Source organism: Heterodontus francisci, chromosome 48 (assembly GCF_036365525.1).
Source record: "Heterodontus francisci isolate sHetFra1 chromosome 48, sHetFra1.hap1, whole genome shotgun sequence".
NCBI classification, from domain to species: Eukaryota; Metazoa; Chordata; class Chondrichthyes; order Heterodontiformes; family Heterodontidae; genus Heterodontus; species Heterodontus francisci.
Genome location: NC_090418.1, coordinates 9,537,707 through 9,553,153, shown reverse-complemented (window position 1 = coordinate 9,553,153; position 15,447 = coordinate 9,537,707). Strand labels below are relative to the sequence as shown.

The 15,447-nt window shown below is 52.2% G+C and overlaps 1 protein-coding gene across 1 annotated transcript in view; it reads right to left on the bottom strand.

Moving 5' to 3' along the window:
• Positions 1-15,447, bottom strand: part of LOC137357427 (zonadhesin-like) — a 95,721-nt gene that overhangs the window by 18,114 nt on the left and 62,160 nt on the right. The window contains exons 38-45 of the mRNA XM_068023773.1: positions 12,482-12,723; positions 11,175-11,339; positions 9,212-9,339; positions 8,411-8,682; positions 6,165-6,373; positions 4,554-4,695; positions 2,908-3,155; positions 1,799-1,928 (exon numbers count right to left, since the gene is read on the bottom strand). Of these exons, the coding sequence (XP_067879874.1) occupies positions 1,799-1,928; positions 2,908-3,155; positions 4,554-4,695; positions 6,165-6,373; positions 8,411-8,682; positions 9,212-9,339; positions 11,175-11,339; positions 12,482-12,723 (1,536 nt within the window). The remainder of the gene's footprint in view (positions 1-1,798; positions 1,929-2,907; positions 3,156-4,553; positions 4,696-6,164; positions 6,374-8,410; positions 8,683-9,211; positions 9,340-11,174; positions 11,340-12,481; positions 12,724-15,447) is intronic.

The window sequence follows — 15,447 nt, the reverse complement described above, 5'->3', positions numbered from 1 at the left end:
GGCGGCGGTGTTCCCATGCATTTGCTGTCCTTGTCCTTCTAGGGAGAAGAGGACATGGGTTTGGAAGGTGCTGTTGAAGGAGCCCTGGCGATGCTGCGGTGCATCTTGTAGATGGTACACACTGCTGCCACTGTGCGTTGGTGGCAGCAATCAACAGCTTGGCCTGAAATAAAATGTCACATGGGTCTTTAGAGCAAAGCTGGAAGCAGTAGAGAGATTAGAGAAGGAGAATGGGGGCATCATAAGAGTGGCAAGCTTTAAAGGGGGCTTCTGTAGGTAGGAGAAGGAGGCGCAAGACCTAGGAGTTTGGGAATAGAATTCCAGAGGGCACTGCGGCAAAAGGGTCTGAGCTGTTGGAGGGTGGAGGAAATGCCCAGTAGTCGGGGCGTCAGAAGAGGACGGAGAATACAGTTTGGTGGGATAATAGTTAAGGTAGTGTAGCAGTTCTGGTTCTGGACAAGCAGCTAGGCTTGCCAATCCTCCAGGATTGCCCTGGAGCCTCCAGGAATCGAAGGTCAATTTCCAGGACACTGCTGTGAGCGACCAAGGAGAAAGATTGTCGGGACGTTAAAAGAAAAATCAAAAAATGTTCTCTGCACAATTTAGCTGGTTAATGGTTAAAAAAAAAATTATCCCATTGGGCAATGAAAAGTGTGTCCATTTTCCAATTGGTATGGGAAGGCGGAGCATTGCGAAGATGGACGTGTTGGGTGACCAATGGTGGGAGCTTGGGGGCGGGGCGGTTGGAGGCAGGAGGTCACATGATGAAACCTCCAGAGATATGTCCAAACTGAGTTGGCAACCCTATAGGGCGTGAGTTCAACGTTCACCACTAGCACGCTGTGCAGTTGGATTCAGTGCAGCTGCCAGATTGTCATAAAGACCCAACCGATTCACGCTTGTCCTTTGGGGGAAGGTTACCTGGTCTGGCCTACATGTAACTGAGGATTGGTCAATAAACGTGGCCTTGCTGGCACTGCCCACATGCCAAGGTATGGGCTCTAACAATGACACTATTCCGTTTTACGTGCCCCCACACCCCTTCAACAGCATCATACTTTATTGGCGCAATGAAATACACAGACTGACAGCAGCATCGGGCCCATCTCTGTGGCACAGTTGGTGAGCCCATCCAGGGATGATAGTGATGAGGGGGCTGAATGACCTATTCCCATCCCTGTGTTCTAGAACGCCTTGACGGTTCATCAGTGGCAAAGCAGCATCAGTATTGGATTACTTTGCCTCTTATATACGGAGGTGGCTTTCCGATAGGAATGCATTCCTCATCCCTGCATCACCGACACTGGATGGAAGTCCCCTCTCAAAGCGGGTTAACCGCTGAGTTAAAATAGCACCCATTAACTCTCAGGACCCAGGCACCAACTCGGCTGTTTTATTGCCAGTGTTTACATAATTCCCAAGGTTTTCCTCTCTCTTGCGCCTTGCTCTCCCACCTAGTTATCCTGCGAAGGTTGTGGCCAGCCTACTTCAATTGTTTTGAGAGCTGGGCTATATTAAGAGGATTTTAAGAGTCAACCACTTAGTGTGTGGACTGGCATCATGTGTTTGCTGGAGTCAGCTGGGTTTTTAAAGGACAAAGTGACAGCTCTCACAATCATGTTGTTCTGGTCACCTTTGAACTGAATTCAGTTCCGTAACTGGCCACGGTGGGATTTGAACCCACGAGTTCAGAAGGCTAGGCTGGTGCTATTGGCCCACCCCACACTTACCAGACCCTTACACGAGACACAGGGCAAGTTGAGCCCTGTCGCGCCACCTACTTACAAAGCTCTCTTACCTGCATTTTCTCTCCCGTCGAAGTTGACGGAGAGGCCAAACTCTGTCTCCAGATAAAGGGTCTTGGATTTCTGGTACACTTGGAAACCTTCGCGTGATTTGTACGGCGGCTTCACCCTTTCGTTGTCCAGCTGTACCAAGAAGGGGGAAAACTTTATTTCAAAATGTCGGACGGGATAAAGAAATAACTAGATTTGAAATACCAGGACGGTGGAGCAAGGAATGAAACATTGCTTGAAAGGAGAGTTGTGGCCTGACTGAACAGTCCAAGAGCATGAAAAACTAACTAAAAGAGTGGGACCAAGCTGCTGCATGCCTTTGTTGTTAAGGTTTCCAGTCCTTTAGAATTAGATCCCTAGCCTTAATGGATGGAATTACTATATCACCATCTATATAACACTGGTAGGTATGAACAGAACATTGGAAATGAACATCCAACTCATCTGGTTCTTTTTGATTGATCCCACTTACTCACTTCCCCCCCACACCACCCTGAACCCCCAATGCCTTCCATCTTCGTGAACACAGCCTGTTGACTCTTGAACCTGCTTCCTTTGGTAACTTAATTTGCAGCTCTTACTAACTCCCCAAACCCCCTCTGCCTCTTCTCCTTTAAGACCCTCACTCTTCAGGGGCAGGTTAGGAACATAGGAGCAGGTTAGATGCCATTCAGCCCCTTGAGGTTGTTCTGCCAGTCCGTTAGATCATGGCTGATCTGTCTCTTAACCCCATCTAGCGGCCTTGGTTCCATAAACCTTAATACCCTTGTCTGACAAAAATCTATCAATCTCGGTTTTGAAATTTTCAACTGAACACACCCCCCCCCCCCCCCAACCCTCACCCCACCCCAGCCTCAACAGCTTTTTTGGGGGGAGAGAATTCCAGATTCCCACTCCCCTTTGCTTTCTGACATCACCCCTAAATGGCCTGGCTCTAATTTTAAGGTTATGCCCCCTTGTTCTTAAAGACCTGAATTAGACCAGCCCAGCGAGATGCAACTGTCTTGACAGCATGTCTATTATCATCAAACGGTCTGCCGAGCAATGCCACAGGAAATGGGCTAAAACAATGTCACGTTATGTCACAGCAATGACATAATGGTGCCCTTACCACGAAGCGTTTGTTCTTGTGGAATTCTATGGAGTGGCCGTAAACGTCGATGTAGACCGCGGACAAGTAGGAGATCTTGTCGTTGCCATTTCTCTCTTCGTTCTTGCCTGCGATGTAGATTGGCTGCAGGGTCTCGGAGGGTTGGAAGGTGGTGACCAGTGTGTAAGTGCCCTCGCCTTGGAAGTGGTGGACCAACCCATCAAAGGTCAGATAGTGAGGGTCGCCCGAGATCAGGCACGTCTCAAACGCTGGTAAGAGGTAAACAGAATAGAATTCTTTTACAACCTTCATCCTTGACTTAGAGAAGCTGGGGTTGTTCTCCTTAAAGCAGAGAAGGTTAACAGGAGATTTAATCGAGGTGTTCAAAATCATGAGAACTTTGATAGAGTAAATAAGGAGAAACTCTCTCCTGTGGCAGCGGACACAGAATTAAAATAAGTGGAAGAACTAGAGGGGGAGATGAGGAGAAAGTTTTTTACTCAGTGAGTTGCTGTGATCTGGAATGCACTGAAAGGGCGGTGGAAGCAGTTTCAATAGTAACTTTCAAAAGGGGAATTGGATAAATACTTGAAAAGGAAAAATTTGCAGGGCTGTGGGGGAAACAGTAAGGAGCAATGGAACTAATTGGAGAGCTCTTTCAAAGAGCCAGCACAGGAACAATGGGCCGAATGGCCTCCTTCTGTGCTGTGTGGTTCTTTGAGTTTGTGTGTGTGCAGATGAGGAAGAGGGGGCTTAATAGTCAAGAGCTTATAATCAATAAAGACTGGTTCATTGAGCAAAAACACATCATGTTACAAGTTCTCTTCCATGACTATATTGAAATAGATTTGTGCTTTTGTGCATGAATAGCACCTGCCCAACTATTGTGCCACCTTGCTCTTAGTTTTCAGCAGCAGATTCACAGTGTGGATGAGCTTCCTGTGGGTATTGTATACGGGTACGACAGTGTAGAGTTTGTGATACTGGACTAGCAATGCAAAGGGTAAAGGGCGAGGGGATGCATTTGTACTTAGGATTCTCCCACTCATCCCCCTTAAAGAGAACCGAAACGCCAAAATAAACAGCAGATCAAGCTCTGTGTAAGTTCACCCCTGTTTACGTCGACTCTGCAGCAGAGAAACAGGCCATTTGGCCCGACTGCTCCATGCCAGCTCGAAACAAGCCTCCCCCCCCCCCACCCACCTGACTTAATTTCACCCTCTCATCAAATCCTACATTACTGCCGTGACTACACCTTAAAGTGGCTGTAAAGAGCTTTGAGGCGCCCTGAGGGTTGCGAAAGGTGCTATAGAAATGCAAGTCCTTTCTCTTATCTCCCTCTAATCTTTTCTCCCTCATGTGTCCATCCAGCTTCCCCTATGCTAGTCGCCTCAACCCACTCCCATGTGGTGGGGAGTTGCACATTCTCACCACTCTTAGTGCAAATAAAGAGGTGTTCGGTCAGCAAATGGTGCCGCCTGCTTCCTTGTATTTGTGTCCTTTGTTCTGGACGCGGCATTTAGGAGAGTGACTTAGTCAAGCGTTGATCTCAATTCAGGGGAGCGCGGTACAGCTCTGCCATCAAGGGCACCCAGTCACTCAGCTCCAGCAAGGAACTGTATAGGAACGTAAAGGGATAGGGAGGCGGTAATCCTAGGTTTACTTACAGACAGGCGTGCACTTGTATCTTCCGTCCTTCTTCAGGGCACAGACCGAGTTGCCACCACAACTGTGCTTCTTGCACCGCAGCTGCCCTTTAGTGCACGTACATTTGGTGTTGCAGTGCTCGTTCAGCCAGCTGTCCCCAGACTGCAAGAACAGAAATCAGAAAAGTGGAGTCACGCTACGTCGTAATTGTAAAAGCAAACACACCGGGCTGCCTGCTGCTCTACGGGACGGTTCTCTCCGCCATCGCAACGGAGAGCCTGCTCTGAGCACGCGTTGAGCTGTTTCGAGGGCAGGGTAGGCCATGGATGTTAGCCGTGGTTCAGCGCGGGTAGCATTTTTGCCTCTGAGACAGAAGATTGTCGGTCGAGCAGTACTGAGGGACTGTTGCACTGTTCTGAGATTGTGACGTATAAATTCAAATCTTTCTTCTTTTTAAGTGATTCCATAAATATATAAAGGGCATCGAGTGGCGAACTTCAAGGCTTGCCCGAATGAAGCAGGCAGCGGTTGGGAATTAAATGCTCGTTCTGTTCAATCCGCGGGCCGCGCATTCCCCCCCTCCCCCTCCCCTCTCACCCCCCCTCCTCTCACCCCCCCCACCCCCTCATCTCACCCCCCTCACCCCCCTCCTCCCCCCTCCTCTCACCTCTCACCCCCTCCTCTCACCCCTCCTCTCACCCCCTCCTCTCACCCCCCTCCCCCCTCCTCTCACCACCCCTCCTCTCACCCCCCCTCCTCCTCCTCTCACCCCACCTCCCCCTCCCCCTCCTCCTCCTCTCGCCCCCCTCCCCCTCCCCCTCCTCCTCCTCTCACCCCCCCTCCTCTCACCCCCCTCCCCCTCCTCCTCCTCTCACCCCCCTCCCCCTCCTCCTCCTCTCACCGCCTCCTCCTCCTCTCACCCCCTCCCCCTCCTCCTCCTCTCACCCCCCCTCCCCCTCCTCCTCTCACCCCCCTCCCCCTCCTCTCACCCCCCCTCCCCCTCCTCTCACCCCCCCTCCTCTCACCCCCCTCCCCCTCCTCCTCCTCTCACCGCCCCCTCCCCCTCCTCCTCCTCTCACCGCCCCCTCCCCCTCCTCCTCCTCCTCTCACCCCCCTCCCCCTCCTCCTCCTCTCACCGCCCCCTCCCCCTCCTCCTCCTCTCACCGCCCCCTCCCCCTCCTCCTCCTCCTCTCACCCCCCTCCCCCTCCTCCTCCTCTCACCGCCCCCTCCCCCTCCTCCTCCTCCTCTCACCCCCCTCCCCCTCCTCCTCCTCTCACCCCCCCTCCCCCTCCTCTCCCTCTCACCCTCCCTCCCCCTCCTCCTCTCACCCCCCCTCCCCCTCCTCCTCCTCTCACCCCTCCTCCCCCTCCCTCCCCCTCCTCTTCTCACCCCCCCCCTCCTCTCACCCTCCCTCCCCCTCCTCTTCTCACCCCCCCTCCCCCTCCTCTCACCCCCCTCCCCCTCCTCCCCCTCTCACCCTCCCTCCCCCTCCCCCTCCCCCCCCTCTCACCCTCCCTCCCCCTCCTCCTCTCACCCCCCCTCCCCCTCCTCCTCTCACCCCCCCTCCCCCTCACCCCCCGCCGGCTCGGGAGACTGCTGCCTCGGGCGACAGAGGAGGCGTCGAACCCACCTCGTGGTAGTCGTCGTTGTAGTCGACGCAGCCGCAGTCCGCCAACGCGACACACCGGTCGTCGCTCAGCACGAAGCCGCTGTCGCACTCGCAGCCTTCCACGCACGGCCGGTTGCTCTCGCAGGTCGAGGGCGCGTAGATGTCGGTGCAGGTTGCCGGACAGGCTGAGGCACACTCCGTGTAGTGGCTGTCTTTCTGGCAGGGCAGAGCTGGGGATGCGAAAGCAGGTGTCACTGAAACGTGGCTGGTTACTGTCTTTATAACAATGCACTTGGCCACCATCGAACGAAAGACCATCAAAGGAGTCTCACCAACATCGCCGACACAGATTAACAAGTCAATTAAAACAATGCTGTTTGAGGAGGTTGTCACATTTACGCACACAGGGTGGGTCTCAGAAGAACGTTAAAGTGCCTCACCAAAGGTGGATTACTGTGAACTTTATTCTTACCTGTTCAGTGCCCTTAAGTGCCAGAGTTGACACACACTGCCCTATACCTGTAGAAATACCCAGGGTTGTAACAATAGGGACGCCCCCCCTCCCCTCCCCTCCTGCCTTGTGATCAGATATTCATGCCTTATGCACATGTTCCCATTCTGCCTCTCCCATCGTTTTAAATGTGGACTGAGAATGCTTTTGCGAAGGCAAGGCCAGATAATAATCATCAGCAACTAAAGCTTGCATCTTTAACCTGGAACAAAATGTTGCAAAGCTTTTTAGGAACAAGCGGGCAGTAAAAATCTGTTTCCACGGTCGAGGAAGAGGATAAAATACCAGCGTCGAGGAGCCATAGAGTCATTTACAGCACAGAGGAGGCCAGTCGGCCCATCGAGTCCATGCTGGCTCTCTCTGTAGAGCAATCCAGTCAGTCCCATTACCCTGCTGGATCCCCGTAGCCCTGCCAGTTTATTTCCCTCAAATGCCCGTCCAGTTTCCTTTTGAAATCATTCATCGTCTCTGCTTCCACTGCCCTCGTGGGCAGCGAGTTCCAGGTTATTACCACTCGCTGTGTAAAAAAAGTTCTCCCTCACATCCCCCACCGCCCCCCGTATTTCTTACCCAAAACCTTCAATCTGTCTCCCCTAGTCATTCTACCGTCAACTAATGGGAACAGCTTTTTTTGTCCACCTTATCTAAACCTGTCATAATCTTGTACACCCTCTATCAAATCTCCCCTCAATCTCCTTTGTTCCAAGGAGAACAACCCCAGTGTCTCCAATCTAACCTTGTAGCTAAAATCCCCCCATCCCTGGGACCATTCTGGTAAATCTCTTCCGCGCCCTCTCAAGGACCCCTCACCTCCTTCCTGAAGCGACAGGAGAAAAACTGAAAATAAGCAGAGGGAAGAATCTGATTGGATTCAGTGTAAGGAGCAAAATAGTAATGGAGAAAATAACGGGACTCAAAATAGATAAATCTCCAGGACCTCAGGGTATTCAAAGAAATAGGTGAGGGGAATTGTGTTCATGATAATCTTCCAAACCTCGCTTGAATCGGAAACTGCTCCGTTTAAGTTCAAAATGTCCAGATGCCATTATTTCAGAAGGGTGGGAGAGAGAAACCAGCCAGCTTAAGGCCTGCACAGGGTCGACTGTGGGGAAATCTCGATGGGCCGAATGGCCTCCTTCTGTGCCATAAATGTCTTTATGAGCTTAGCAGAGAGAAAGGGACAACATTGCTCAGTCATGTCTCACCAATCCACTTTCATTTTCTCACCATTTACAACAGTAAACTAGGAAAGAGATTTGGGAGTCCGAGTATACAAACTGGTAAAACCCAGTTTTAAGTTTTAAAAAGCCATCCAAAAGGGTAGTGGAATTTTGGCCTTTATTATTTCCTCTGGTGGGAGGAATCCGGAACGAAGGGGCATATTCTCAAAATTGGAGCCAGGCCGTTTAGGAGTGAAAGTACTTTTTCATACAATGCATGGTGGAAGTCAGGAACTCCCTTCCCCAAAACCTTGTGAATGCTCCGGTGGGGGAGTGGGGTTGGGCTCTTGACCTCTACGACCTTGAGTTGAGGAAGGGTCTCTGCTCCAGTAAACACCACCACCCCTACCCGTCATTGTAAAGGTTGGGGTTGGGCTCGGCCGCGATGCCTCTCCCAGTCGAATTGTCAGTGATTCCCTCCTATGCAGGGTTCAATGTGAGCAGAGTCAGACTTGCGGTGCCTCCCTTGGTTAAATAGCCCGCCGACAACAAGAGCGGAGTGATTATAAACCCGACGTTCGGGTGGCGTCACTTACGACAGAAGGTGCTGGTCCTCCACTTTATGTCGATGTCCTCACTCTTGCAAGCTTCGACGTAGGACTGGATGTTGTCACAGAGGGTGGAGACCATACCAGCGTACATGCAGAGATCGTACACGCAGTTCTCGATAAACGGAGCTGGCTTAATCACACCGTGGCATTTCTGGTACTTGGCTGACAACAGCTCCTGGCACTGGGCCACCCACCTCGCCTTTTCCTCGGCTGTACTGCACATCGGATCCAGATCCTCCCTGTCGTCGGACCGGCAGCTGAGTGACAAAAGCACAGCCTTATCAACGAGCCATCGGAAGCTCCCCCCCCCAGCTCCCCCACACTCGGGACCTTCCAGCTGTCGGCTGTGGCTCAGTGTGAAGTGCTCGCTTGCTTCCAAGCCAGCAGCTTGGGTTCGAGCCTGGCGCGGGCGCATAATCCAGACTGACCCTCCCAGTGCCAGTGCTAAGGGAGTGCTGCACTGTCGGAGGTGCTGTCTTTTGGATGAGGCGTTAAACCACGGGCTCGTCTGCCCTTTGAGGCGGATGTAAAGGATCCCAAGGAAGAAGAGCAGGGCCGTTTTCCCTGGTATCCTGGAGCCAACATTAGTCCCTCAACGAACATCACTAAAGCTGATTATCCGACTTGTGGGAGCTTGCTGTGCACAAACTAGCTGCCGCGTTTCCCACATTACAACAGAGACCATACTTCAAAAAGTACTTTACTAGCTGCAGAGCCCTTTGGGATGTCCCGAGGTGGTGAAAGACGCACAAATGCAGGTTCTTTTATTGTTCTAATTTCTCTTACCGTGAGTCATCGTCCCCTTTAATCTGCCAGCTGTTTCCGAACTGGGTGACATTTTTTGCCGGGAGACCGTTGGGCATCAAGAGCTCATCAGCGCCGTGGTTATTAAAGTTACCGCACATGCCACACACCTGGAACAGATACGGAGGTTTACTGGAGTGGGCCGGTGGATTGACTCTCAACAGCCAACGGACAGTAGAACCTAAGAAATACTGGCATAGATTTAAGGGAAGGGGCAGGAGGTTTAGAGGGAATTTGAAGAAAATGTTTTCACTCAGAGGGTGGTTGGAATCTGGAACGCACTGCCTGAAGAGGTGGTAGAGGCAGGAACCATCACAACATTGAAGAAGTATTTAGATGAACACTTGAAACACCATAGCATACAAGGCTACAGGCCAAGTGCTGGAAAATTGAATTAGAATAGTTAGGTGCTTGATGGCCGGCACAGACACAATGGGCCGAAGGGCCTGTTTCTGCGCTGTATAACTCTATGACTGTATGGCAGGAGGAGGCCATTCAGCCCCTCGAGCCTTCTCCACTTTTCAAGTACGATCATGGCTGATCTTAAACCTCAAATCCGCCATCCCGGCCGATCCCTTCGACTCCCCTCGAGTCCAAAAATCCATCGATCTCATTCTTGAATATACTCAACGACTGAACAGCTCTCTGGGGTAGAGAATTCCAAAGATTCACAACCCTCTGAGTGAAGAAATTTCTCCGTCTTAAATGGTTGACCCCTTATCCTGAGACTGTGACCCCTAGTTCTAGACTTTCCAGCCAGGGGGGAGCGGGGGGGAAAGCAGCCTTTCAGCATCTACCCTGTCAAGCCTGACAAACCACACTGTCATATCAAACCAGCTACAGCAGGGCCAGTAGAAAGCCCCTCAGCACCTTGTAAGGTCAATGGAAGCCAACCTTGCCAGTGGCACCTACATCCTGAGAATGAATATATTTTTTAAAAAGAACACAGCACAACAACACTCAAGAAGCTCGACACCATCCAGGACAAAGCAGCCCGCTTGATTGGCACCCCATCTACAAACATTCACTCCCTCCACCACCGACGCACAGTGGCAGCAGTGTGTACCATCTACAAGATGCACTGCAGCAATTCACCAGGGTTCCTTCGACAGCACCTTCCAAACCCGCGACCTCTTCCACCGAGAAGTCCAGGGGCAGCAAATGCATGGGAACACCACCACCTGCAAGTTCCCCTCCAAGTCACACACCATCCTGACCTGGAACTACATCGCCGTTCCTTCACTGTCGCAGGTTCAAGATCCTGGAACTCCCTCCCTAACAGCACTGTGGGTGTACCTACCCCATATGGACTGCAGTGGTTCAAGAAGGCAGCTCACCACCACCTTCTCAAGGGCAATTAAGGATGGGCAATAAATGCTGGTCTGGCCAATGAGCCCCAAGAATTAATTTTAAAAAACACATAGATTTTCAGTACAGAAACAGGCCATTTGGCCCATCTGCTCCGTGCTGGTGTTTATGCCACACGAACCTCCTCCCACCCCCTACTTCATCTCACCCGATCAGCATATCCTTCTATTCCTTTCTCCCTCTCGTGTTTATCCAGCTTCCCCTTAAATGTATCGACACTATTCACCTCAACCACTCCCTGTGGGAGCGAGTCCCACATTCTCACCGCTCCCTGGGTAAAGAAGTTTCTCCTGAATTCCCGATTGGATTTATTAGTGACTGTCTTATATTTGTGGTTTCTGTGTTTGGACTTGCCTCACAAGGGGAAACACTTTATGACTATCAGCTGTAAATCAACAAGCCTTTCCTGCCTGGGAGTTTGGCTAAATTGCTGAAGGCAATTGTTAGGGGAAAGTGCTTTGAAATTGAAGATGCCCCCACACACGGTGACTGCACCCCCCCCCCCCCCCCCGGGTTCACCAGCCCCACGCCACGTTATAAGTCCCGTCACCGAGGCTAATAACCTCCCACCCCTCACCTTTCCATAGTATGTATTCGGCAGCCGAATCTCAAGGTGGTGGTTGCCGTCGAATCTGACCATCAGCCCGAACTTGGTCTCCAGGACGACGTAGATGCCACTAGCGTAGATGTTGACTCCCTTCACGGTGTTCTCAAAGGGTGTCCTGATCTTCTTATCGTTCAACTGTAGGGCAAGAGTGACAAAGGACCCCTGTGATTGCTGAACATTTATAATCCCGTCGTGTGCGTGTCGCTTTTGAGAGAGCTGCAGAAGGTTGTAGGAGTTTGTCAACAAGGAAGTAGATCATTCGGCCCACCATGTCTGTGCTGGCGCACTACTAGAGCGGGCTTGACTGGCATCTCAAGGCCCCCGAGGCTCGCTCTCTCTGTATCTCTCTCTACGCCCCTATCCATTTATTTCCTTACACAGTGGCCGGAGAGAATGAGAAGGTGTCAGTCTGCAAGGCTCTGTAGGACAGCGGGTCTCCGCTGCCGAGGAGCAAGGCTGGACCGCCCGTTTTATGTTTCCCGGCTACAGCGAGTGTTTGCTACCATTTGAAATGTAAGAGTACATTGGTACCTCAACTCAAAGTCGAAGGGGCCAAGACCCCATCCCCACCACAGCCACCATTGAGACCAGCTGGGGGCATCGGCCATAGCTGGCTGGGTGGCTCTCTCGCCTCGGAGTCAGCAGGTTGTGGGTTCGAACATCACTCCAGAGACTCGAGCACGTAATCCCAGGCTGACGCTCCCGGTGCCAGCAATGAGGGAGTGCTGCACTGTCAGAGGTGCCGTCTTTCCAATAAGACGTTAAACCGAGGCCCCGTCTGCTCTCTCATGGTCACTGTTTGAAGAAGGCCCCAACCAACATCACTAACAAACAGATTATCAGCTTGTTGATGTTTGTGGGATCTTGCTGTGCGGCGCCATGCCACAATATTACTTCGCTGGCTGTGAAGCGCTTTGGGACACCCTGCAATCTGAAAATCGGACCCCATTGTCCCCGTGAACTGCAGTGGACAGTGTCTCCACAGCACAGACAGCCTCCTTCCTCACAAACTACAAGCAAAGTCGCCCGTTAAAAAGCAGGATGATTTTTCCGGCGAAATGCAGTGAGTGGAGGACAGTTACATAATATCAATGATGAGCGGGCGTGATTGGCAGGGGGAATTACCCAGTCGTCTCCGTTCTGCCTGGGACCCACGGTGTCACAAACTGCAGCCCGTCCTGTCTCTATAAAGATCCACGAGGTGAGCTGCGGCTCCGCTCGTTACCGCGGGCCGCCCAACACGTCCACTAGAGCAGTGCCGTTCCGCTGATACCTACCAGCAGCCTCCTGCTCTTTTGCATGGTAAAGCGTAGGCCGTAGACCTCGATGTGGACCTGGCTGAGGTAGGAGGCGTAAGGCAGCCCCCGCTCCTCGTTCTTGGCGCTGATGGTGAACGGCGTGACCATGGTGGCGTCGCAGGTGGTGACCAGCGTGTAGGTGCAGGTGCCCAGGAAGGTGTGCATGGCGTTGTCGAAGGTGTAATAGTGCGGGTCCCCAGCGACGTGGCACGAGGCGTGGCCTGCGGGAGGACAAGTACAGACGGTCAGTAAAGAGTCAGGACAACGACTTGCCTCTGTACAGCGCCTTCAACTCAGAGAAACGTCCCAAAGCACCTTCACAATGATGTTTTCAAAGAGAAAAGGGCAGGGGATTTTGGGTATGGTGGGGGTAATATTCACTGTTAGCCCGAGTGTAAATCCGGTGATTCTGAATCTGCAGTTTTTCACCTCTCCATATGTTCCTTCCATTGAAATCAGCCCAGAAAATTCTTTACCCCCTGTAAATACTGACACACTCCCAGGGACCCCCCCTGTAAATACTGACACACTCCCAGGGACCCCCCCTGTAAATACTGACACACTCCCAGGGACCCCCCCTGTAAATACTGACACACTCCCGAGGACCCCCCCTGTAAATACTGACACACTCCCAGGGACCCCCCCTGTAAATACTGACACACTCCCAGGGACCCCCCCTGTAAATATTGATACACTCCCAGGGACCCCCCCCTGTAAATACTGACACACTCCCGAGGACCCCCCCTGTAAATACTGACACACTCCCGGGGAACTCCCTGTAAATACTGACACACTCCCAGGGACCCCCTGTAAATACTGACACACTCCCGAGGACCCCCCCTGTAAATACTGACACACTCCCAGGGACCCCCCCTGTAAATACTGACACACTCCCGAGGACCCCCCCTGTAAATACTGACACACTCCCAGGGACCCCCCCTGTAAATACTGACACACTCCCAGGGACCCCCCCCTGTAAATACTGACATACTCCCGAGGATCCCCCCCTGTAAATACTGACACACCCCCCGGGACCCCCTGTAAATACTGACACACTCCCAGGGACCCCCCCTGTAAATACTGACACACCCCCCGGGACCCCCCTGTAAATACTGACATACTCCCGAGGACCCCCCCCCTGTAAATACTGACACACTCCCAGGGACCCCCCTGTAAATACTGACACACTCCCGGTGAACCCCCTGTAAATACTGACACACTCCCGAGGACCCCCCCCTGTAAATACTGACACACTCCCGGGGATCCCCCTGTAAATACTGACACACTCCCAGGGACCCCCTGTAAATACTGACACACTCCCGGTGACCCCCCTGTAAATACTGACACACTCCCGGTGACCCCCCTGTAAATACTGACACACTCCCAGGGACCCCCCCTGTAAATACTGACATACTCCCGAGGACCCCCCCCGCAAATACTGACACACTCCCGGGGATCCCCCTGTAAATACTGACACACTCCCAGGGACCCCCCCTGTAAATACTGACACACTCCCGAGGACCCCCCCCCTGTAAATACTGACACACTCCCCGGGACCCCCTGTAAATACTGACACACTCCTGGGGACCCCCTGTAAATACTGACACACTCCCAGGGACCCCCCCTGTAAATACTGACACACTCCCGAGGACCCCCCCCCTGTAAATACTGACACACTCCCCGGGACCCCCTGTAAATACTGACACACTCCCGGGGACCCCCTGTAAATACAGACACACTCCTGGGGACCCCCCTGTAAATACAGACACACTCCCGGTGACCCCCCTGTAAATACAGACACACTCCCGGGGATCCCCCTGTAAATACCGACACACTCCCGGGGATCCCCCTGTAAATACAGACACACTCCCGGGGATCCCCCTGTAAATACCGACACACTCCCGGTGACCCCCCTGTAAATACTGACACACTCCCGGGGATCCCCCTGTAAATACTGACACACTCCCGGGGATCCCCCTGTAAATACAGACACACTCCCGGGGATCCCCCTGTAAATACAGACACACTCCCGGGGACCCCCCCTGTAAATACTGACATACCCCTGAGGACCCCCCCCTGTAAATACTGACACACTCCCGGGGATCCCCCTGTAAATACTGACACACTCCCGCCCCCCCCCCCAGTACATCCCCTGTAAACCAACTGTTAACCGAAGCTCCTCTGAAAAGGAAATACAATTTTTTCTGTTTAATGCATTCACTTCAACTGCCATTTTAAAATAAGCAGATTAACAAATTTTGGGGGCACATTTTAAGCACCGGGGTAAATGACGCAGCCGTGGTTCAGAAAGCAGCTCTCGTCTCTCTTAAGTCAGAAGGTTGCGCGTTTGGGCTCCACCGCAGAGACCTGAGGAGCTAATACAGGCTGACGCTCCGAGTACAGTATTGAGGGAGTGCTGCACTGTCAGAGGTGCCGTCTCTCGGATGAGACGTAAAACTCAGTGGTCGGGTGAACGCAAAGAAGAGCAGGGGAGTTCACCCTGGTGTGCTGATCCAATAATTATCTCACAACCAACATCACTAAAAATCTGATTATCTGATCATTTATCACATTGCTGTTTGTGGGAGCTTGCCGTCTGAAAAGTGGCTGCCGGGTTTCCTAAAAATTACAACAGTGACTACACTTCATTGGCTGTAAAGCTTTGGGACATCCTGCGGTTGTGAAAGGCGCTATCTAAATGCAATTGTTTCTTTCGGTCAGACTTCACAGCCGAGGCACATGAAATGATCCCGGGGCAGTTGCAGGAATGCTGATGTCCCTTTGAATTGACAGAACTGAGAACATTCAATTCCCTCTACAGGAATTAGTATGAATAATAACAATGAAATTAAAATATATAGTTCCAGTAATATGCACGTTCTGCCACCATATGGCGCTATTACGCTTTGTGTCAACTATTGGCTTTGAAACTCTGATCCCCAGAT